General features: G+C 37.1%; 1 protein-coding gene across 5 annotated transcripts in view; it reads right to left on the reverse strand.

Moving 5' to 3' along the window:
- Pcdh15 (protocadherin related 15) overlaps positions 1-26,744 on the reverse strand; it is an 840,767-nt gene that overhangs the window by 597,094 nt on the left and 216,929 nt on the right. For all 5 annotated transcript variants that reach the window (XR_007974376.1, XM_052163513.1, XM_052163511.1 and 2 more), the window contains exon 3: positions 15,917-15,982. Coding sequence is in view for 4 of the 5 variants with exons in the window: in XM_052163513.1 (XP_052019473.1) it covers positions 15,917-15,982 (66 nt within the window). In the remaining variant the exon portion in view is untranslated. The remainder of the gene's footprint in view (positions 1-15,916; positions 15,983-26,744) is intronic.

Here is a 26,744-nt window from a genome sequence, read left to right on the forward strand (position 1 = left end):
ACAGTTTTCATTTGGCTCCTGAAGATAACTCAAGAATTGGAAAGAAGTGTAAAGGGCTTGGCTAGCTTTCTCCTTTCTGGCCCCGTGTGAGGGATGTGAGTGTGGGCCTTACCTCAACTCTTTTCTTTACTCACTTGTAGTGTCAGATGAGGAAAATAACAACTGCTGAATCTGAGCAATGCGGAGTTTAATAACTAGGATGAGGTACGGATTATTGTCTAATCCTTGAGATTAAGCTCAAAGTCATGGGGCACCAAGGTCATATCTCAGCGTCTGCAACATCTAATTTCAGAGGAACACTGAAGAGCTGAGAGAAGAGATGCTTGATGGTCAATATCAACGGTTCCTCTTAGTGGAATCTTTCTAAATTAACATCAGTAGATTCTGTGCCGTAAGTTTTATATTAAAAATGTAAAATTATAATTTTTTTTAAAAAAATCCAACTCTGACATACAGAGGAATCTGTCTGAGTTTTTCCATATCTCGCTAAATCTGCTGAAATGTATTACCTGAAGAAAAGCACTTGACAAATATTTCCCAAAGAAAACAATTGTAATCAAATTTGAAACATTGAGCATTGTTACTGATGCTTTCATACTAGTAGTCCCTCGCCACTTCTCTTGCTTTCTAGGTTTACTGAACACACAAGTTGGTAATAGTACAAAATTAGGAAATAAGATTTCATATAGATTCACTAAAGTCAAAACTTTATGTAGTAACATACTGATACATTAATTAATTAATTAATTATGAGATTTCACAAGGCTTGCTCTTAGCTGTAATGAGTATGTTATGTTTTGAGGTTTCTGGGTCCAGAGCACAGTTTTTTAGTGATAATACTGCATATTCAGCAAAGTATAAACATTTAGAAGGATGCACACATGCATAAAAGGCTCCTAGCTGTCATTCTTTGCTGTAGACAAATGTACTGCAATGATACAGGCAATAGCACTGAAGGCTGCACATCTCCATGGGATGGTTCATCAGACATTTCTCAGGTCATGAGAGAAAGAATAAGACACTTAGTTGGACAAGTTTGAAACTGAAAGTCAAGACCATAATAATTGCTATGTTATAAACAACAAGCATGTTGCATATTTTAAATTTAAAAATATCACTGGGAAAATAATATTATCTATATCTGCCAAAAGAGAAAACAAAAGAAACTTTTTCATGCATCTGGTGCTAGTATAATCCCATATGTAAACATATGGTTTTCAAATTCCTTACTGATTTCCTCAATAGTCTCTGTATGCAGTTTAAAGAAAATTGAACTGTGGCATAGACATTGTCCCTGCATCACATGGTTAGAGAAGATGCTAAATAAACAAGGGATTCATTAGTAGTTGTGAAAGAAACATTACATACACTTGTCTGTTATGGAAAACAGGAAAGAGAAAACTTCTTGAAGTTGGAAAGAAGCATAGTTCTATTTTCTTTCTCTAACCTATAGATCTGATAATGTTCTCAAAGTGATTGCATTTTACCACTTCAAAATCCATTTTCAGAAAGGAGAAGAAAGAGGAAAAGGAAGGTGACAGACCAGGAATGCACAGGAGGGGGAGGAGATGAAATGGGCCAATGTTCTTTGAAAATGTCAAGGCAATTTGAAGAGTTAGAATTTTTCTCTTAAGGAATGTCTGTTTTTAAGATTTTTCCCATTTTGTTTAATACTATTTTTTCTTCGAAATAAATAATTTAAAATTCATTTAAAACTCTTTTCAACTGATTAAAAATCTAATTTGTCTATGTGGAATAAGTTGGTTATAGAAGAGCATGATAACTGAAGTTTACATTACATTTGCCCTAATCATCAATTTTAAAGTAATGGCCACCACTTAGAATTTTCTAATATTTATTTTTTTCAGGTTAATAAATCTATTCCTACTTCCATTCTGGAAGTTGGAGCAGGAGTCAAGGTGTGTATCTTAAATGTAAAAGAAAACTACAAAGAGCAAAAACCCCTCGAATACCCAGGGAGGCAAGCCACTTCTTGAACAGACATTCATCTCCTCACACAAAGGTGAGAGATAAAAGTGCACAGAAGAGAGGTGTGCTAAAACATTCAAGTCAACACACACTTAGCTGCTAGACATAAAATGGTGAGATTTTAGATCTCAGTTTTCTTTAATACACTTTTTTTAAAAGTAAAATTTCTAGATGAATCATAGACAAGGGGCACCATACTAAATAAAGCACAAGTACTCTCCTTGTATGACAGCTTAATGTATTAGCTTTCTAGCTGTGGTGATGTCTATTTCATATAATATATTTATTATACTCTCACAATATCACAACCAAGTACCAACAAATGCAAAGTCTTAGAGAGTTGGTGTTCATTTTAGTAATTAACAAAATACATGTGACACATCAAATTAAGGATAAACAGTCAGCAAAACTCAGAAGGTCTTCTCTTGGAAGTAGAGTAAGAAACACATTGTGGATTTCTCTTCTTTTCATCTTATCTCTTGGGTTTTCTATATAGGTTGTTCTGTCATCTGAACAGATAAGAAAGACAAAGATCTTGGAAGGTTTGAAATACAGCTGTCTTCTTCTTTCTTTTACTCATGATTGATTGACAGAGGAAACTTGTTTAGAATGTCCCCATCAATAAAATTAATCATCCAAGGAAATGACTTCAGATGGATTGATTTTTAGGAGATGGGGGTGGGACACGTGTCGAGTGTCTGTGAGCCCCTGCGTTCTATCACCACTTCTAAAAATTAAGTTGATTAGTTTATTGAATATTAAATGTTACGGTTAACTTCTTTTCCAAAAAAAAAAAAAAAACTTGATGGGGGAATTTAAAAGAACGGAAATGACACAATGTTTAATCATACGATCGAAATAACATTCTTAAAAAGTGTGTTTTCTAATTCCCACACCTCCTTGCAACCATTTTTAAACAGTGAAATTGTTGTGAAAGAAAAGACAGGCCACTCTCAGGAAGCTTTCTCTGCCCTTCCTTGGTGTTAAGGTCCATTCTTTATCAAGACAGCATTGTACTTTCTCCAAAGGTAACGTTTTTGTGTTGGTATATCAGAGGTTGACATGATGGAGCCAGGACCATGGACAAGAAAATAAGAAAATGTATTTATAAGATGTTTTCCTTGTTTCTGAATGTAATCCCTCAGCAATGTGTAATATGAAAACCTACTATCAGCTAACCAAGGACTTATCAGTTACTGGTTATATCATTACCTGTAACTTTTATCTTAATTTGTCATATAAATTTAATTCAGATATTTTAAACACTTTTACTACTAATAAAAAGGGAATGCATTTTGTATATCCAACTCATTTTGTTGTTGTTATTGTAGTCAACAACAGAGTTTCTTTATTAAAATAGTTTTTAAAGATTTCTTTTTGACAGAATCCCATAAAGAAATGGTACCTGAGTAGTTAATAAAAATGGTCCTATGTGTTTGTTGGGAAGTACCAAACCATCTTAGGTTTGTTTCCTCCATGATTTATTTTCTTTTTTTCGTCATAATATTTGAATGGTATACAGGTTCTTCACCATTCTGATTCAGATAGAGACACAGCAGTTTGAATGTGGTGAGAGACAGGCACAATTAATCAGTGTGTAGGAGACTTATACTTCTTTAGATATAATAGGTGATTCTTTGATGCTCTTGCATAGGATGACTTAGCTGGAACAAGCCATGTGAGTCTATGAATGCTAAATGGATGGGAAGATGGAAGCCATGAATACTACATAAAAAAATTGTTTCCTCTAGCTAAGGTAAGTCTTCTCTGAAGGCCTATGTGTCGAAACCTTATCCAACAGCCTATACTGGTGTTAGATAGAAGTGAAACCGTTGTGACGTAGAACTTAGTAGAAAGAAATTAGTACTGGGGGGTCATGTCTCTAAAGGGAGTATTATGACTTTAGCTTCTTTCTCTTTGCTTTCTGTCCACCATGACATGAGACTCTGTTTCTACTCCATCTTCTGGCCATGGTCTCCTCCCTCAACATAGGAACCCAAGTGGTGAAGTGGAACACAGACACACACCTCTGAAGCAGTGAACCCAAGTGAACCTTTTCTCTTTTTATTCTGACTTACCTCGGGCATTTGCTAATATGATGGGAATCTCATTACCACAGCCTTCACAACTTCTACGTTTCCTTCTTTATCAGGAAGGGCAGGGTCTAGAGCTAAATTGTGAACCCCAAAATGTTAGGATTTGGCAGTTACCACAAGGAAAGAAATCTTCAGAGCAAAAGAATAGAAATGAGACAAAGGCACTATAGAGCATATCTGAGGGAGATTTGAAAAGAATCACCTCGTTTCTAATTATCTACTTTAGTAAAACAGAATTTAAAGTCTCACGTGATTAAAATTCTCAAACGTGGGGATAGGGCCCAGAAGTCATGCAGGGATCTTTCAAAATACAGCTCCACCAGATGCAGAACAGTGTTCCAAAACCATGAGCCTATATGGGACATCTCAGACCCAGGTATCCCTGGGTCCATGGCCATGTCATAATGCAAATGCATTTGGTAAATCCTTAAGATTCTCTGTCATCTTAGTAGTATCAACATTATCAAAAGGTCAAAGTCTCTTCTGAAACTCAAAGCAACCTCTAGTTGAGAAACCCTACAGAATAAAAAAAAATACATATTTACATATAAAATGATGTGGGAAATGTCGCCATTCCCAAGGATGTAGCAAAGACAATAAGAAGCATTTAACACATATGCACACACATATATGTATATGTGTATGTGTACATGTATGTGTATGCATATATTTATATGTGTGTATTCATATGCATGCATGCATTGATATATGTGTCTATACATATATGTATGTACACATGTATACTTATACATATATATGACATATCATGATATGTCACATATATGGGTATGTAAAATAAAACCCAGCAGTATAGACACAAAATCCTGACTGTACTGTATTTGTGTGGCTCTATTCTTAGGCCTCTATCTTTTGCAGGACTTATTTCCCCCTAGGCCAGCTCCACATTATACCTGAAGCTTCACCTGTTTCTTATTTCTTGCATTTCTGATAATTTAGCATCTCCATTGCAATTTGTGGGTTACAGTCTCAGCTTTAGGTATAGCGTACTTTGGTGCTTCCCTGAGACTGGATGAGAAGGTCTGCTGAAATCACTATGGCAAGAGCAAGCAGTTCCATTTCCTCCAGTCTTGGCAGATCATGCCAGAAACAGGATCAAGGTATAGCACATCAGGCTACTACAAGAGACTGATGTCTACCAACTAGGTCTTATATCCCAACACTTTCTATAACTACCCAAATAGCATCACCCACTGTTGACAACAGACAATTGGCCAATTACTGGTTCAGAGACACAGTCTAAACTGTTAACACCTGTCAGTCCATAAAGTTGGATGCACTCAGAAGGTGTTGCCGAAGTGATGTGTATGGAATTGTCCTCCCCTGAAATTCCATGACGAACCACGCTATCTGCTCTTGCTACATTTCTGTCCTACCTCTGTCTATAAAGGAGGATGTGCCCTGCTTGGTAGAAAGCCAGCTGGTTAAGATGGTAGATGCCCTGAAAAGGAGCATCTCTCTTCCCTTCAGTTAGCATGGTAGCACCCCATGAAAGCAATATATTCCCTAGGATTTGAGAAGAAAGCCATATCTCCTGAAACATTCCGGAGAATGATTTTTGCTTTTTAAAACATGCAGTTGCTGCCATACCTTAGGAGTACGATGAGTCCTATGTCCCTACTGTATCACCCACAATGCCACACTGATTGGCTTTCTATCCTTGTCATGATGAGGAAGCTATGACGTGACAGTCATGGGCTTATAGTTTGATTATGGTATATTTAGGTATGTCTTACTAAGCACAAGTTCATTATAGAACTGTAGGCAGACAGACAGAAAGATAGCAATAGAAAAGGACTCTGTGGACAGTTCATGACCATACATCAGATTGAAAGTCTCTTCTTATATATTTTAGAAGAAGGAGGATCTATGCCATGCAACTGACAGGCATTCTATGTTATATGCTTGTTGTCAATTGTCTTTATGTCCGAGAGCATGTGGGAGGGTGGAAGCCTTATACCAAATGGACAATGAGGGCGGGAAGAGCAAGAATGTAGAAATATATATATATATATGTATACATATACATATATATACATATATGTATATGTATACATAAATATGTACACATATACACATATACACATATATACATATATGTGTATGTATATGTATATGTGTATATATATATATATATATATATATATATATATATATATAAATGGACTAATGTTTACAAAATGGCACAGGTCTGGCTAATACTGAGTAAACAGGCAAGTGCTATTCACTTTGGTGGTAGCCAAAGAGTCTTTGCAGGTTTCAAGGTTATGTTAATGAGTGAATGGGGATGCAGGCGTTGAATGCCTATGCTCTCTCATACACATTCTGGGATGATAGCAATGAATTGTCACAGAGCCACCACTGTCTCTTGCAGTTGTAATCGAATACTGGAAAGGACCTTGATATTCTCATTTTTAAAGGTCAAATGTCCTCTCAGTTTATGGGAAAAATAGCTAAATGTTCTCATCCTAGCTTTCCAAAGACTGTGTTTTATAGAGTGAGTTCTATGTGTTCACACCTCTTTTTGTTTTGTTTCGTTTTGTTTTGTTGGTTTTTGGAGATTTCGAGACAGGGTTTCTCTGTATAGCCCTGGCTGTCCTGGAACTCACTCTGTAGACCAGCCTGGCCTTGAACTCAGAAATCCCCCTGCCTCTGCCTCCCAAGTGCTGAGATTAAAGGTGTGTGCCACCACCACCAGGCTCACACCTCTTTGTTAATGCAAATACAATGCCATTACTTATTCATATACTAAGACATTTTTTCTCACCTATGAAAGCAGTGATTACAGTATCACAGAAATTCTGTTACTGTAATCTTAATTTTAGCTAATATTTCAAATATCAATATTTAAATCAAAAGCAGATATGATAAATCTACATTATTATTTAGTATATCTAGCATCAGGGCAACAGTAATTAGTGTTTAAAAAAAACAGAGCTCTAAGGATCTTTTCAGCGTGTTAAGAAAGCATCATAAAAATATGCTCACATTTTAACATCCATTTATTTTCAATAAAATAAAATACAGCTTTTTTACATAATATAGTAATTTTTAATCAGGGGAATACATAAGATCAGCAGCTTAAATTTTCATTATTTATAATTTTAAATTGTTGCTATTTTAGTCTCCTCTAAAGTTAATCATAAATTTTAATTGATTTTGACTACAAAGAAAGGAACATAAAAAATATTGATCGATAGTTAATAAATGAAAGCAAAAAATATTCTCAGTCTTTTCAACACCTTGAAATTGTTGTAAATGACACAAATAATACTTTTGGTCTGGGGACTTTTAGTAGATAAAAATAAATGGTATCAGTTTACAGAAACCCACCTACTTTGAGACATTATTTAGAGGCATTAAGATTCAAAACATCCAAAATGGTGTTCAACTAATACAAAAAAAATTATATTCACTCATAACAATAGGACAGAAAGCCCAACAGAGGCATAACTTAATTATGACAGATAAAATATAAAAATAAACATAAAATCATATTATATAAAACTCATTCACTCTATAGCAAGCATCAGCTACCCTTGAGATGGTTATTGTGACTTTTATGGGGGTAGCATTTTAATTACTTGCTACTGAGAGGTTACTCTGAACCTTAAGTCTGACTGCTGTCAGTGTCTTCAGATCCCTAAACATACTGTTAAAGACATCAATTAACTCTTTAGGTCACTGAATTGTAGTATTTCTGCACTACACATGTGCATGCCTGGCCAGCTTCATACTAAGAACATTTTTAAACATATCCATTAAGACATGTATGTGAAAAGATGATCATTTTTTTTCCAAATAGAGTGAAGACAAGTATTTATCTGAGATGTGGTCCACTTGAATCAATCTTTACCTCTAGATTAGCAATGTTTTAGAGACCATTTAATCTTTTTTTTCTATATTCTTTGTTTACATTCCAAATGCTTTCCCCTTTCCCAATTCCCCCCTCCCCATATGTCCCATAAGCCCTATTCTCTCCACCCCTTCCCCAGTCACACCCCTCTTCCATTTCTCTGTCCTGGTCCTCCCCTACAATGCTGGATCAAGCTTTTCCAGGACCAGGACCTTCTCCTTCCTTCTTCTTGGAAATCATTTGATATGCTAATTGTGTCTTGAGTATTCAGAGCTTCTGGGCTAATTAATATCTACTTATCAGTGATTGCATTCCATGTGTATTCTTTTGTGATTGGGTTAAGATGATATTTTCCAGTTCCAACCATTTGTCTAAAAATTTCATTGATTCATTGTTTTTAATTGCTGAGTAGTATTCTATTGTGTAAATATACCACATTTTCTGTATCCATTCCTCCATTGATGGACATCTGGGTTCTTTCTAGATTCTGGCTATTATAAATAAGGCTGCTATGAACATAGTAGAGCATGTGTCCTTATTGCATGCAGGGGAATCCTCTGGGTATATGCCCAGGAGTGGTATAGGTGTTGGAGAGGATGCGGAGAAAAGAGGAGACCACGTAATCTTATCAAACCATTAGTGGTTAATTTTGATACCACCACCATGCCCAACTTCCAGTCACTGTATGTTAATTTTGATTTAAAATCCCCATGATCACCTAGTTCTTTAACTACATGCTAACTGAGGTAGAGACATCACTGGGCCAAAATCTAGAACTTAGTGTAGATCCTATATCTGTTTTGATGTTAGTGGAACAGATATTTTCAAAAGCTAGCTCTGAGATACAAATATGTGGTACCACATGGCTATGCATTTGAACTCTAAATTACAGAGAACATGATTGCCAACAGATAGGAAGGAGAAAGGCTGTCTGTACTAAAGACTGTTAGATGAGTTTAACATCAATGGATTTGTTGGGAAATTGAAAACAATATCAAAGACCGTCATGACTAATGTGCATGTATACAGTCAGTCACAATCCCTCTTCTATATGCACACAGACACTTTAGCTGTCAGTCATCTGCTGTCTCCTCCATCAACTTCTTAATTCTTGAAATTAGCACTCATCTTCCACTGTGAAGTCTGAATTTGTTTATCCCATGCGTAGTGATAGTTTCTAAATATGCACCTCACATCTTCAGTCTTAACCATCCAGGCCTCTATTCAACATATGCTTCCCCTATTTCTCCTCTATTCTCTGCCTTCTTTCTGGTCTTTCTTTCTTTTTTTTTTTCTCCTGCCTATCTACCTCTACCAGCATGTGTTTAAATGGATTGGGTTTTTGAAGCATCCCCAATACAATTCCTTTTTTTATGAGATATTTTCTTTATTTACATTTCAAATGTTATCCCCTTTCTTTCTTTCCCCTCTGAAAACCGCCTATCCCATCCCCCACCCCTACTCACCAACCCACCCACTCCTGCTTCCCTGTCCTGGCATTTTCCTACACTGGGGCATTGACGCTTCTCAGGACCAAGGTCCTCTCCTCCCTTTGATGTCCAACAAGGCCATCCTCTGCTACACATGCAGCTGGAGGCATGGGTCCCTCCTTGTATACTCCTTGGTTGGTAGTTTAGTCCCTGGGAGCTCTGGGGTTACTGGTTGGTTCATATTGTTGTTCCTCCTATGGAGCTGCAAACCCTTTCAGCTCCTTGAGTCCTTTCTCTAGCTCTTCCACTGGGGACCCTGTGCTCAGTTCAATGGTTGGCTCAGGGCATCCCTGTTTGTATTTGTCAGGCACGGGCAGAGCCTATGCATCACAGAACAATGTCTGGAAATATCTAGAATTGCAGTTTGAAATGATCTACGGAAATGACTGTACACCTGAAATAATGAGAGTCACGCAGTCTGTGTTTACTTGGGCTGTTTATTAGAAAAATAAGAGACTGCAAGCAAGCAGTCGCCTTCCTATGTGTTCTACTGTAGCCATGGTGATGGGAAGCTGAAGGTAGAAACGTTGATGTATGGATAACTTGATTTTGATTGGCAACCCACTTGACTATATAAATATTTATAGGTAAAAATCACGGTTGAGCATTTTTATTCATTTTCTTCCAGACACAAATCAGAGAGGAGGAAAATAATCAGGAAAAGCAAGAGACTGACTAGGAAAACGTCTTATGTAATGAAGAAGTAATTCAGTGATAATCACTTCACTACTGGAGACTGAGAAGCAAATCTATGATAAAATACAGACAAATACAGATTCAGAAAGCAAAAAACAGACTAACTAAAACCAACCAACCAAAATGAACAACTCCTAAGTCTCCAATATCTCCATCTCCTAAATTAATAAATAAATAAATCGTATCTCTGATCATCAGTGGTAAGATTTAAGAGAAAGTGTGTTGCCACACCAACTGGTTATCCAATAACAAATGGTCAGCTCAGAAATCGTACATCCAAGTGACATTATGTAGACTGAGCTGGTTATATCTAAGATTATCTCCATATACCCATATAATCATTAATGGAAAAGGGGGGCCATGAATTTGAGAGTGAGAAAGAATCAGTATATAGGAAGTTTGGAGGGAGGAAAGAAACAGACAAATGATGTGATTATGTTGTAACCTCAAAAATAAAATAAATAAAAAGGAAAGTCTGTTGGATATCATATTTTGATATGTCTCCATGTTCTATTTAATAAGGCCATTTGTAAAGCTGAGAGTACTTCAGCAATGCATTGAATAAAAATATCCAAAACCATTTTTCTTATTACTGAAAACACTGCGATTAGGGGATTCCTTTATTTGCCAAAAAGAGTAGTGTGTACTGTTTGTTTGAATTGTAGCTCCTGAAATAATGTAAAAGAAAAAATAACACTAGATCTAATGCTTTTCTAACGTGCCCATAGATTGAATATAGTCACTTCTTTAGTATTGCTTGATCCACATTAAAACACTACATGCAGTTGAAATACTGCAGCCATTCTCTGTAGAATTATTTGGCAAAGAAACATTTGTTTTGAAAATTACTATAGGAGGCAATTTGAAACTAAAGCATTTCAAATCATTGTGGAATTATTGTTTTTGTCAAGTGGTCACTAAGAACCTGCACAGTGTTGATTTCTACACTCTACTGAAAGGTGAAGGTTTTAACCCACTACAGAGTCTCTGTGTCCTTAAAGGAAAATTCACAGCTCCATTTTCCGGGTAACACAAATCATGCATCCAACATCTGAGGACAAGGAACAAGAGTGTACTGGAAATGCTTATGTGTAAAGCTAATTTGGAAGAGAAAGGACATGAGGTAGGGGGCTGGAAAGTGTAATCTAAAGACTCAAGAAATGAATGTAAGGACAGGTACTTGGAGGAACCATGCTTAGCTTGGTTTTTGGAAAGACCATATGCTGGACTTTAAAATGAGAAATGGGTCAGTGACTTATCCTCTACCCACCATTCCTAAATGATTTCCATCAGAACCCACTCAGTGGAAACTGAAATCACGAAACAAGTCAAAACGCAGCATCCTAGGGATGGCCACTGGTAGAACGAACTTTCCTACAGTTTACAAGTGAACTTATTTTGTAGGGTAGTACCTGGGTTATTCTTGTTACCACTGGTTTTATGCTTTTGTTTATTCAAAAGAAAGTATTACAGTACCTAGCCATCGTCTTGATGGTCAAGACTTAAATACTACATTTATAGAAAGTCATTCACTGTCATAGTTTCACTTAGGAGTAATGGCTTATATGTGCTACATGATTCAAATTTATATAATTCAGGCTCATTTCTATACAGCACATAGTTAACATAACTGTTAGAATGAAAAGGCATATGCATAACAGAACTTGGTGTTTCTTTCCTTAAATACAATAGACAACTTTCCTCAATTAATCTCTTATCATGTTTGATAATCATGATAATTCTAGAATCACAAAATTTAAATGTAATAGAGCATTCATTAAAATTTACAGTTATTTTGCTCCATAACAAAATGTTTCAGCATAGTGTACATTTTTATACCTTGGCTGCCTTGTGCATACCTTCTCTTGCTAGTTCTGAGGTCATCTTCAGAAAATCTTGTTGTTTACATAAACATATAGCCAAAAGTGATAATATGATTAATGTGAGAAAATATAGGGCTTCATCGAATTCAAATAAACTTAGAGGCCATTGAGGAAATAAGTAAGAACTTATTTTTTTAAGGCTCAGAAGCTTCCCTCTTCTCTTCTCAGTGGAGTTATACATTCAAACAGGTGTCACCAGTGACCTTTTGGAAAACCATCCTCTGGTACAAATGAAACAAGCAGAATGCGTTGCCCTATGCGCAGCCTCCTGGTGATAGACACAGCCAAATGGTTTCGTATAACAATGGTTATCTTGCAATAGCAATCATGACAGGAGTAAAATATATGGGGGGAATCTGACACAATAATACCTTTGTAAATCACAGGAAAATGAGTCTCTCATCAATGTGAACTATGTTCACAGTAAACAAAATAATTCAGAGAGTTGATGATGTGCTGGATAAGAAACAGCAATGGTGATGGATGACTCTAAATGCTATGACTCTGTAGCATCTACAAGCTATAGCCAGACCACTAACGCCATACAAAGAGTAATTTTTCTGCATCTAGAAATAAGTTAGGGCACTACAACATTAGGGAACAAAATAAAATATCTTTCTGAGTTATCTAAATGTTAGAATTAGTGTGTTATACCAAAGAGCAACAGAAATGACTCCATCATCTCCTAACAATTTTATCCTATTGAATACATTTTAATGCATTGTGTAATGGTACAATCATTATTAATTAATCAAGATACATTTTTTTCAGACAAAGTTCAAGCTGGCCTGAAACTTTCTATGTAGCTGAGGTTAGTCTTGAACTTACAAAGATTCACCTCACTCTGGCTCAGTAGTGTTTGGACTGGAAGGGTGTATCACCACCCCTTTCTGGCCAAAATTTTGGTTTCTTTTATAGTTACAATTGTTTAGCCTCTAAATGAATAATCTGTTGTAGAAAAATTCTACTTTTTTTGTATTTGAAATTGCCTGTTACTTATTCCAATTTCAGTGCTAACTAGTCTTTGACCAAGAATTATTCTGGAATCTTGTGTCAATATAATCAAAGAGAGAGATAATTGACTTTATCTGGCTGACAGTAATTTTGCAGAGAAATGTGGCAAATGCACCTGCCAAGTTAGCAGAATACAGGCTTAACCAGAACAGAACAATCCTTCCAAAAGCACATGTAATAAATACATACTCAACATTTTCAACAGAGCGTTACATGCTTTTCAACAGCTTATTATCTAAGTAGTCTATTTTATTAAAATGTACAAAACATACAAGTAATATAAATAGTTTATTTAAAATAAATGCACTATTATAGAACTATGATAATGGAGGTAAGGAGAGAGGGGTTTGGGAAGAGAAATACAGACACAACAAATCATATCTATCACTATTTCACTATGCTGGTCTAGCTTTAGCTCATTGAAGGGGCCATGACTCATGCTCAGCTCAAGTGAGAGCCTTATTACTTATTAAGGTCTCTCTGAAATATTTGCAAGCATCTTTCCACCTACTGGATCCTTGAAAAGAAGGATTTTAGTACTTTTTTCTCAACACTGAAAATAGGTAGAAAAGTGAAAATTAACCCATTGTTTAATATCAGGACTGAAAATACCTGGCTTAGTGGGAACATTTTTAGGTTTCCTAGATTATAAATGCCATTGTCATGAGCTGTTTCATGAGATTCTCAGAGTGAGGACAATGACTGTGGCGCGCACCCCTCGACCAGCAAGGAAGAAGATCGCCACACGAGGATTCTTCTCGGATCACACTTTATTGGAGCCCCTTGGTTGAGAGCGAGCAGGGAGCAAAAAGGGAAAGATGGCCTAGTGGGTGAAGCTTATATAGGGAAACAGGACACGGGCGAAAACCTGATGGGCCAGTGCCAGTCCACTGATCTAGTGAGCCTCAGGATTGGCTAGGGACAAGTCATGTGACGCACATGCGCAAAGGCTTAGCAGGCCACTTGGTGAGGTTAGGCCATATATGGAGTTGTTTATTTCTGGCCTGCACGGGAAGTGAGCACCATCTGGTAATGGCAGCGGCTCCCGGCAAATAACGTTCATTATAGTTTGTGGCAGAGATTCACTAGATCGCCATAGTTTCAGAAATTTCACGTAAAAGCAAAAAGAGGCAAAACGTTTACCATAGGTCTATATTTATACTCTGTGTTGGTGTTCAAACATCTTTGACAGCCTTCTGAGGAGTTGGCAGTTTTTGTAAAATATGTCAAAAAAGAAGCACAACATCCTGGAGCTGCATCAAACAGCAGAACTACACCCCCTTCATATGCCAGAGCAGCCCGGCAGCCTCTGCCTGCACCCTTTAGAAAGTCAGGGCTAGGCTGTCTCTAAAAGGAGACAGGCAGCAGTACTGTGGCCTGATCTCCAAGCCCCGCAGAGTCGCATGCTACCCCAACTTCCTTTAGTAAAAGCAACTATTTTATTTCAGCTCAGTTTTAAGTACAAAGCAATTGGCTAAAAACAAGGAAAGGGCATACACAGGAATTGTGGCACACTCATGGGCTTTAGGCTACTGCTTCAAAAAGTCAAACTGCATCTTAAAAGAAATGCAGGTCTGTCCTGGATAGAAATAGTTAATCATAAGTAAAGCATAAAATCCACCTGTGAAAGAGTCTTTTCCTATTATATTTAATGTATTTTCTCCTTTGTCTATAATTATAATTTAGTTCCAATTTGTTCAATCTGGTCATAATTACTCACTCCATATGCTTTCATTGTAGATGAAATTAATTTCTAAATAACCAAAATACATTTTTGTAATTACCTAATATTTTAAAAATCCTGTTTGTTCTGAAATTTTTTTTTAATGGGGGCTAGCAACAGCGCAGACATTTTGGCGACGTACAAAGACCGTGGGTGAAAATGGAACGTAATAGTCATCTCTCAGCAAACTGAGTAAAGCATTACCATCAAAATAATCCCATGATTCATTGCAGGTTAGCATTACAATGCTATATCATTAAAATGCTTATTGTCGTTCTCAAAGAAATCTAGGTAGAATTATAGTAATAAAAAAAATAATTCTTCAGGGAGCAACTTGACACAGTCCCTTTCCTTAAAGTGAAATTCTAGAAGAAAACTCCTTTATTACTGGAAGCACACTAGCAACAAGCCAAAAAAGTCATGTAGGTGAAAGTCATGTGGTGAAAATGCCCAGAATGCTCTTGCACAGGATGGCCCCAAACTTCACCATCTTTATATGTCCCAGTAGAGGACCGGATTTCATTATTATTTTAAAGTTCAAGCACATAAAGAAAAAGTTCCAGAACAAAATCTTTTATTTTTTTATTTTGAGAATACACACACACACACACACACACACACACACACACAATTAAGTATGGCAAGGTAATGCTTCTATTACCACAGACAGGGAGAATGGCTTGAGTATTCAAACTTCTTGCCTGCTGTCAGCTTTTGCTATGCGCTCTCTTTCAGTTTCACAGGGACTTCCTGTCAGCCATGCTCAATCAACATGTCTAACCAGTTTTAAGCCTTAATCTTTACCAAATTCCAGACAGAGCTCACCGTGTGATCCCTTCCTTGGAGGAACACATTGCATTTCACTTAGATGATTCCATCTATGACTGTAAACTCTTCCTATTTGCAGAAACATCCAAATACATATAGGATTCATACAGAACTAAAGACTTCTATTTACTGAAAGAGTCTTTTGTGACATAATCCAAATGAAGCATTTCTAAGTGTGATATATTATAAAGCTTTGAGCAGAAAATTGAAGATGAATCATTGATAGATTTTGAAAAAGCTTTTATGTACAGTCTCTGATTATACCAAAGCAAACACTAAAATAAAAACAAATTCTTATAGAAAGTGCTGGGAAATACACTCACCGTTCCGACTCTCTTCATCAATGGCAACTATGGTAGCTGGTGGTCCTCCCCTAGCTAGTTTGCAATCTAGAGAAAAGATAATCAAAGGTTATAATTAACAAGTGCAAGAGAAATTACAAAAAACTAAATTCACTAATACATATGTATATAAACACATTGATATTAAAAACTTACAATCAAATTAATATACAATATTTTAAGCATTTTACTATGAAAAGAAAATATTTTCTAAGGCCAATGCAGATTCCATGATACTACAGCTAAACACTATTCAAATCTTCCTGTGAAACCAGCAAAGAAGGCTGGACAGCAGTCCTTCTGGACAGAAATAATGGAATGGTAATTTAACTCAGAGAAATAACATAGGGAGATGATTAACAGGATAAATGATGAGAATGCTCCATAACAGAAACAAACATAATTGTAAATTAATTGTGATAAAGGGCATGATTAAAGAGAGTGAATAGAATTTTAATTATGGTGTGAAAACAATAGAGTAAAAATGGACAAACGAGATGCCCATGAAGTGCTGTGGATTATTTTAGTCACCTTACCCTCGTATTGCCAGTCTGTAGTCAAAGTATAGAGTCACCAATGGGAGCATATCAGAAAACAGAAGAAAGAAAAGAAGAAAGGATACATGTATATATTTAGCAAGAGATTCGCATATACATAAAAGTCATTATACAGTAATACATGAATTACCTAATTATCTGTGGAAAGGAGATGCATCAGATTTCATAATTTGAGTATAATATTAACACCAAAATAGATAACATATGCATATATCATTAGCATAAGACTATTTAGTAGTATTTTAGATTGATGTTAACATAAAGTACACTTATACAATATTTTAAATATATATATTGCTTGCAGAAAGTGTTTATCCCTACACTGAAATCTTTAGAATAGTATCTTTTAATTGGAAGTGAAAATGAAGTCATACTTTAAACACTCATCTTACCTTGTTGAGGATTACTCAATTATGGCTCTAAAAATAGCATTATAGCTTCCACAAATAAAAAGTGAAGGCTAAGCTTACAAGTTACCACACATATATCAGGGGTGCTCTTCTGAGTTACACAGAGCCTTTCACATGTCTCTATGTATGTTTGTGACACATATGCATGCTGGAAATTATATATATATATATATATATATATATATATATGTGTGTGTGTGTGTGTGTGTGTGTGTGTGTGTGTGTGTATGTGTGTGTGTATACACATACATATATATGTATATGTGTATATATATATACTTATGTATGTATATGTATGTGTGTGCATATATATGATATATATAACATGTTTGGTATCTGGAAGGTGATTTCAAGATTTATCTGATAAAAAGGTTTGCTGCCTTTTACGTATGTCAGCATAGGTCATACAGTCTTTGGAAGCATAGTTTTGAGAGGTGCATTCTCTTTGGAAGTGAAAATGCTGGCAGGTGTTCAGGCTCAATCTCTTCATCTTTGTCAATGTTCAAGAGTCCCTCTTCACACTTCATATCTGTGGTAACTCTGTACTCTCTTCTCTCCTTCCTGCATCTCCTAACATCTTGACTCTCTTTCTATCCCCTCTTCTCTTACAGAGAGTTTATCACCAGCCTTGCAGAGGCCCCATTCCTGGGTCTAGGAACAAGGATAAAATATGAACATATTTTTTTGCTAAAACATGTTATGTGTTTCCTTGGAAGTAAAGACAAACCCTGAACAACCATCCACGTTTTCTCTCCTCTGGCCCAGCTGTGCTTGAATCTGGCTTAAATGGCTCCCTAAGTATTCCCCATGTTAGTAGTTTGATCTATTGTGTTTCTGGTTGTGAGCCTGGCCTTTGATGGCAGAGCCATCTCTCCAGTCCCAGGTTAATGACTGTACAGCAATGACAGGGAGTGGTGTACTTTTGGAATTATAGTACAGGGATATAGGGAGTAAAACCTCAGAAAGAATTAATGTAGGTCTCCTAGAACCCTGACTGGTTCCTAAAGATGGACGTGGACTGAAATGATGAACCTGGCTTTGACTCCACCCCTCATCTCCCCATTTTACTATGTGGTCCTTTTCTTGCCTCGTGCTATTGCTATTGATTTTATCTTTAATGACTGAATGAAAGCCAAGCAGATGGGCTGGCCAGTTCCACATGTGAATCCCAAATCATAAGGAAAAGAAAAAATATTTATAGTTTCCTCATCCTGAGTTTTCATTTGTTATGTGTTTCACGGGAACAGAGGTACTAGGTAGAAAGGGTTGAGACCAGAGGAACGGTGACATACATGTAAGCAGTCACCCAGATAGAACTCAATGCTGTATCTGTAGAGTTAATCATTTAAAACAATTACTAACAACAGAAATAATTGAACCAACACAGTGGCAATTAATTTGCAGGAAGGGATGGAGGGATGATGAGAAGGGCAAAGGTGAGGGGCTGGAGAGATGGCTCGTCAGCTAAGAGCAGTGACTCCTCTTCTAAAGGACCCAAGTTCAATTCCCAGCACCTACATGGCAGCTCACAACTATCCATAATCCAGTTCCAAGAGACTTGGTATCCTCAAACAGACAAGCAATACACATTAAAAAAAATAAAATACACATACACGAGAAGGGCAAAGGTGACTGAGAAACAGAGGAATAGAAACCCTGGTTGGTCTATGCAGAGGAGGATTCTAAACTGTACTTGTCTCTTGAGCTGTATATGATACAGCATGTATTTATTCACGACTGTTCCCTTCATCTGTGTATAGCAAGGACCTAAAACCATCACAGGTACAGAGAGTAGCTAAAACTGTCCCATTTCGTTGTGAATACTGGTAGATGAAAAAATATTTAACCAGTAGGGTTTTGAGCAGGCAGGATGGAGGAAGACAGAGGAAGAGGTTAACATGTAAATTCTCATCTCTCACTAGTGGGTGACTACAGAGGGCAGACCTCCATACTAGCAAGATGACTCCACTGGGAACTCTACCTGTGACATACTTGGTAAAAGGGAGTGCTGACTCTCACAATATCTGTAAATGAGTGGTGACTTCCAGGGCATGGGGCCACAAATAAACACAAGCAAGTAAATAAAAGTTTAAAAAAAAAGTAATAACATTTTTTTGAAGAAAGAATGGATCTTACCCAGCTAAAACAAAACAAAAACAAAAAGTTAAAAGAAAGTGAGAGAGAGAGAGAAATGGAGAGAGAGAGAGAGGGAGAGAGAGAGAGAGAGGAGAGGGGAGAGGGGAGAAGGGAGGGGGAGGGGGAGGGGAGAGAGGGGGAAAGGGGGAAGGGAGAGAGAGGGGAGAGGGGGAAGGGAGAGAGAGGGGAGAGGGGGAAGAGGGGAGGGGAGAGGGGGGAGGGGGGAGAGGGAAGAAAGAGAGAGAGATTCTTATATGCAGTCCTAGTTGGCCCATAGTGCCTGGTTCGTGGGTTATTTCCTAGACATAGTTGAACATATCTGTTTAATGCTTTCATCTTCTCGGAGATTGCTCACTTCCCCCTCTTCTTTATAGCCATCTTAATTTTTCTTTAGGACTTTGAAGGAGCATGACCTCTTTTAGGAATAACCCAACAAGCATTCCATTTAATTCATTCCCTATTTGGGAAAGTATCAATTAACCTTCATCTCCCAGAGCTGCCTTCAGAGTAAGTCTGTGCTCAACAAGAACTGCTTCTGAGAAAATACTGTTGGTTTTCTGTGAACAGCAGTCTAGCTACCTGCAATATCTTGTCTGCCATGCTTCCAACAGATCTTCCCAGACTTACTGTCCCTTCAGTAGCAAAATGAATTAACTCAAATATTTAACTCAGCTTCCTTACAGTTAGATCCTCTAAGAGGTTCCCATTTTTAACCAGTGAATTACCATATCCAACCAACAGTTCATTATTGGCCTAAACCTATTTTCATTTTATTACTTTTAAACATAGAACACTAATGAAGGGAAGCTTGTCAGACAAATAATCTATTAATAACATTATTCAAAGCAGCTCAAGTGTTTGTTTTGAAATGGTGCATTCATGAAAGTATAATTAGCTCCAAAATTCAGGAAAACATTTTAATGTGTTTATTTAGAATTGCCTTGAGAAGAAAATAATTTGGATGAACCAGGCAAGGATTTATTGAGTTCAAGATATCCTCATTGAAGTCAGAGGGAACATTAAGAAGCAATTTGGAATTTCCCTGTCTTTTCTCTACAAATGGATGGAGCTAGAGAACATCATACTAAGTGAGGTAACCCAGACTCAAAAGGTGAATCATGGTATGCACTCACTAATAAGTGGATATTAACCTAGAAAACTGGAATACCCAAAACATAATCCACACATCAAATGAGATACAAGAAGAAAGGAGGAGTGGCCCCTGGTTCTGGAAAGACTCAGTGAAGCAGTATTCGACAAAACCAGAACGGGGAAGTAGGAAGGGGTGGGTGGGAGGACAGGGGAAGAGAAGGGGGCTTACGGGACTTTTGGGGAGTGGGGGGCTAGAAAGGGGGAAATCATTTGAAATGTAAATAAATTATATCGAATAAAAAAAATTAATAAAATAAAAAAAATAGACTGCAAAAAAAAAAAAAAAGAATCTACCTGTCATGAGAAGGATGAGTTTGCTGTTGGCGTGTGGACCTGGGAAATGGGCTCCTTCCATCTGTTTAATTTAGTCTTCACTGTCCTGGTTAAACCACATATTGGTCCTTCATGCTAAATAATGTCAGCCTCTTAGGGCCTTAGATATTTCCAACATCTGATATATTATTAAGTGTGAGATATGAATGCTAATACCTGAATATCAATATTCTACAGATGTGCCATCATCTAAGTATATTCCATGTGTCTTTCAATGATCTCTGGTCACTGGTTGGACTGAGGATCAGAAGGGAGTCCTAGAGTGACAAGTCCTAGTGACATGATTGAGAATTAAACCCCAGGGCATTCTGGTTGGACTACTGCCCGAGGACAGCTCAGGCTTGGCTACTAACTGAAATAGTCATCCAGCAGAGGAGGAAGCCATGGAAGACCATCCAATTCTAAAATTTTCCTTTCATATCAAGCAATGTAGTCGCAATAAAATTCAGAGCTATTCACCTGAGTGTCAATGACTGGCACACTGTTTTTCCCACCAGTTTCTTGGGAGTTCCACTGACCAGACACTGTCTGTACTTGTCATTTCACAGCAGAACTCCATAATTAAAAATTAGTCCCAGTTCAAGCCTGGTCTTTCTCAATCACACAGGGAACACTAAGCAGCCATACCTGCATGCCACCCCCTGAGTGAATTTCCTATGTCTATGGTAGATGGGAAGAATATTTTCAAAATATATACTACAAAATCCTCAAAGAAATGACTAAAATATTTTAGAAATGATCAGTCATTTTATGCGAGTTAAAACTAAATATTTTTATGGCCTGGATCACAATACATAATGCTATTTTTGAGTGAAAAAAATCAGAAAATGTTGAATAGCCTATCAGATGCTGCAATACACAGCCTTCTCTCACCTCTCAAATTCATCTAGTGGATGTTCCAACAGAGGGTAGAATCCAGCTCTTTATTTTTCCTTAGTAAGTTCCCTTCCATCCAGAGATACCCACAAGCCCTGTTGATACGCCACGATTTCCTCTTTTTATTCTTTGTGACTAATCTGTCCTTCATTTACAACTTCTACAGATGTCAGCATGTGTCTAATTTTGCCAGGAAAACCTTCTCTGGCCCCTCACCAAGAAAGATTCCCTGATGCATACTCTTGTAAATTCGCTGCCTGCATCATTACAGCAATTTGAGATAATAGGAATCCCAGTAACAGAAATCCTAGTATAATCCTATACCTTTTATATACTCCTTATGGTGTACATTATGGATGAGACCACATTATATATTAACTTTCCCATTCTCCTTTTTAATCTTTAAAATGTCCTTAAGTACAAGGAACTGGGAAAGGATGGGAGACTCATTAGTTGTATAAAGACAGGATCATTGCTATCTTCACAACCAGAGGGCATGTTTCCAGTTCAGTAAAAAAAGGGGAGAAAATGCTTACTTGCTACCAATTATTCATAATATCCTCTGCAGCTTCATACACTGACTATCTGTGGGGAAACCCTGCTAATTAAGGCTGAAGTCAATCATGACCAGATAGTTCTTCTGAACTCTGTACAAAATGGTGGACTTTCTTTACCAACAGGGCTTCCCCTTCTCTGACCTTGTCTGGGAGGTCTGACCTCCCGTACCCAAAACATGGGAAAGGCGGAGTAGTACTTGGCAAACCTACAAGTTCAACTTCCTCTTTTCTTGCCCCCTTAAGAACCTGCTGAACAAGTAGCTGGGATTTCTGAAATGTCTCTCTAAGCAAACAAGGCCTTCCCAATGCTTTAACCTCTAGCCAATGAAACTTCACCCTAAGAAGAAATCCTTTCCACTCTCCAAGGTTCATATACACCCATGATTCATCTTGAATAAAGTCTATGTATATAAGCCCATTCCAGAAAAGATAGGCACACAAGCTAAGATCATCTAAAAGAGACATTTCATTGGAGACCATCAGAGAAGGTCTTTGTCTAAAAGAGCTGTAACATTAAGATCCTCAGAAAACGCCTTCAATCTCTCTTTCCACAGGCACTCTTTCCTAACCAGAATAGGATCCTGAATACCCAACCTGTTTCAGACTCCTGAACACACTGAGTGAGAAGAAGTGGGGAATTTGGAACAACAGCTGGACCCACGACACATAAATCACAATTATCTAGTTGTTTGGACTTAAGCAATGTTACAGAGTAAGATTCCCAGGAGCAGTGAAGATGTGTTTAAACATGTATAACAATTTTGTTAAACTATATTTTAAAGAAATGAAGCATAAAAGCTTCAGATGGTAAGACTTTGGGAAAACTGGATGATATCAAACACTGTAACTCAAGACAGGAGATAGTTCTACTCTTGATCACAGCTCCTGTCTCTTTATAACAAATCATGTCCTTATCAGTGTCATTTAATTATCTGAATCATTTTAGATCCACCAAAGTTTTTAACTTACTATCATTATTTAACACTGTTGATGAATTAGTCAATTTTCATCTCAGAGACAAATAAATATAAAACTCACTCATGCAATCTTTAGTTCAGTGATTTCAAATCAAAATTGACCCCTAGTGAAGTATATTTTGCTTAGGCATTTGAAATCTATTGTTTAATAATCTAATATCAAGTAGACAGGGCAACCCTACTAGAGCTTTTCAGATCTTTAACCTACAGTGTCCCCTTAAGATTAATTATATTGTTAGGTTTATTCTGTCACATTAACTAAATTGTCTTCATTCTTTTTTTTTTTAATTTTTAAAGAGACCACTACAGAAAACCACAGACAATCAGAATTCATAGTTGTTAAAACCAGTCCAAATGGATAGACACAGCTAACAAACAATTTTCACACCCAATGATTGGGGCATATTGGGGAAGATGGGGTAGAATGATCATAAGAGCCAGAAGACAAGGGACATTGCTACCTTGATCCTACATAAAAATTCAAGCAACTAAGGAAGATCAGAGCAGAGAAAAAGACTTCCCCAGGGAAGAACAGAAAAATTGGTTACCTAGTACCCAATGGGTGGCCCTGAAACAGTAAACACAAGAAATATTATGTGTATTAGGTGGTTATATTTTAAAATATACATATATATATTTATATATACATATATTAATATACATATAGAAATATATATATGCACATATACTATATATACATATATTATATATGCATATATGTAATGTATGTTAGTGTGCACATGCTTATGTGCATATGTGTGCACACACTTTGGTGAGATCCACTTCTAATCCCACTTCCCTTCAAATCCTCCACTATCCCCTTAACATTATTTCTTCTCTACTTAATAGTTCCTAAAATTACTTTTAAAAAATCCACTGAGTCTTCTCAGTTGGTAAAAAGAAAAGAAAAAAAGATATTTGAGTATCCAAGAGCAGCACAGTGTTGGAGGCACATTAAACAAAGCAGTTATACAGTTTAGATGTGAGATGCTCCTAAAACTAATTTGTTACTGTCTTTTCTAATTAATATAGAAGATGCTCAGCCATGGTTCTACAAATTGACTCAAAGCTCCTGCACAAACTCTGGCATTTAAGATCACGTTCTCCAAGTAGGCAGGTCCTCAGCCTTTGTTTAGATCTACTTTGCTGGTTTAAATAGAATTATTTACCACTAGCCAATTATGTACATGCCTTAGCTTTTATTAAAAAAAAAAAAAGAAAAGCAAGCTGTTGACTAAAAGAAAAAAAAGAATAATCCTTTAATTACTGATAACACTGTTTTACAGGTGGGAAATATTTCAAGAAGGTAATCTGCCCAATTTACCCATTAGCATGTGGGAATATTATCTTCCTTTATTTAAATGGAAAAGTATGGAATTATTTTCATTTCTGTGGCCTTGGAAGAATGTGTTGATATTTAACACTATGTTTACTATTTCTTATTCTTGTATAAGCAGAGAAGCTGTTGGAGAGAGAAGAAGAAAAGTATTTCATGTTACTAGCATTTGAAGTTTGACTATATACAGATACCTGAGGTTAAGCAATGTTTTTCCACTGAGTTATTTAATAGTTCATGTTTATTAATTAAAATGTGTTTTACATGCATATGTTTCATATTAACCACTCTTGTCTCCCACCTCCTTACTACTCCTGTCTATACCAGCTCCCCACAAATGTTTCTCACATAACTACTCATTTTGTGTTTGTGACCCACTGAGTTTATCAGTGCAGTTTCTCAGTTAGGATTTCTAGGACTGTGATAAACATGAAGACTAAGAAACAACCTGGGGCACAAAGGGCTTATTTGGCTTATACGTTCATCATTAAAAGAAGTCAGGACAGGAACTCAAGCAGGGCAGGAACCTGGAAGCAGGAGCAGATGCAGAGACCATGGAGGGGTGCTGCTTTCTGGCTTACTTCACATGGCTTGCTCAGTCTGCCTTCATATAGAACACAAGACCTCCAGCCCAGGGATGGCACCACTCAAAATGGGAGAGATCTACCATATCTATCGCTAATTAACAATTGCCCTACGGGATTGTGCACAGTGTGATCTTATGGAGGCATTTTTAAAATGAAGTTCCTTCCCCTCAGATGACTTTAGCTTGTGTCAGGTTAATATGAAACTATCCAATATAGCTAGATGTATGGTAATGTTTTTAGAAGCACCTTTTGCATTCAGTTGGCTCAGCAATTTGTATAAAATGAAAAATACTGATTCCTTGATCAGGGACTCTGTCAAAGGTCAGCAGTAAAGAATAAGACCCAATGAGCCACTCCCACTTCCTTGACAATAATGGTAGGGCTGGTCCTGTGAAGATCCAGTGCCATAAAAATGTCACTAACTATCGCAGTGGTTATGGAGTCTGGCATTCTGAAATCCTCACTCTAACCTTCCATCTCATATATTTGTATCTCCTCTCTTCTATAATGTTCCCTGAGCCTTAGAGAGGGTGATAAAATGTTTTGTTCGGGCTGATGATTGTTTCTCATTGTCTGCATCTGTACCAGCCATGAGCCTTCTTCATTCTTTATGCTATGGAGAATTGGGTATAGAGGTTCTAGAATCAAAAAGGGAACGTTGAGTCAAGATCAGACAGGGGACTAGAGCAGAAAATTATGGAAATAGAACATCCAGGAAAGTGGTAAAATATCAATGAACACAGACTGTTCACTGTTTCCTTATTTATTTCAATGTATCTTCTTAGGGCTTCCCTGGACACAGTAGCTTATAATAACCTGCTCAGGGTCAGCAGACCACAAAGTCATTGCTGACAAGTCTGAGCATGGGATTGGAACCTCCAAATAAATCTATGTCCTTTCCACATGACACCAGAGAGGCAAAGTGCTAGTAACATCTTTGTATGTGATTAGCTTAAGCCAGAAATTATGTCATTCAATGAATAATTTCTCCCTGCATCATAACCATCTCAGAGAGCAAAATGCAAGTCAATTCCAATCAGTGGGCTCGTGTAATCTATTCTGAGAAGAAAGAAAATTCTCCCTGCCAAGCATGTTCCAACCTTGGGTTGAAACATGTACATGTATAATAAAAACTAAAATGACTGTAGCATAGAGCCATGGCATTTTTAAGTGTCCTACTACAAGTCCATCCACTCAAGGTCCTTTTGGAAACAATAAATATCTGTATCTGTATCTCTCTCTCTCTTTCTCTCTATCTATTATCAATCTATCTATCTATCTATCTATCTATCTATCTATCTATCTATCTATCTATCTATCTATGTATCTATCTGACTAGGACTTTGAAGATCTGCTGTTGTTTGTGGGTCCTTGTTGGGTAAAACTATGCTTCATTTCATCACATTGCATATCTCACATTTTACACAAAGACTAAGACAAAAGAACACTTTATTAAAATAGTGCTGAACCTGGTCTTTAAGTTTCATATTCTTTCTTCATATTAGCCTTCATTCTGAGCACTATGTGTTAGCATTTCTTTTAGACTCTGCCCTACAGTTACCAGACAACAACCAGGTGTGCTTGACTTAGTAGAAAATGGATTGCTTGTCCCTCCTCACTCTCTTACTCTCTTACTCTCTTGCTTTCTTCCCCTCTTCCCCCTCTGTCCCTCCCCATTACCCTCCCCACCTTTCTCTTCATGTGTTCATGACTTCATGACCAGCCTCTATCCCCCCCCCCCCACCTTTCTCTGTCCCTACTAATCCCTCAACTCTCCTTCCCATGCCCTAAATAAACTCTTTTCCATACTATATCTGTTGTGTGGCTGGTACCTCAGGGGGAAGGAATGCCTCAGCATGGGCCCATAGATGCACCCCCTTCCCATGCAC

This window comes from Apodemus sylvaticus, chromosome 19 (assembly GCF_947179515.1).
Source record: "Apodemus sylvaticus chromosome 19, mApoSyl1.1, whole genome shotgun sequence".
NCBI lineage: Eukaryota > Metazoa > Chordata > Mammalia > Rodentia > Muridae > Apodemus > Apodemus sylvaticus.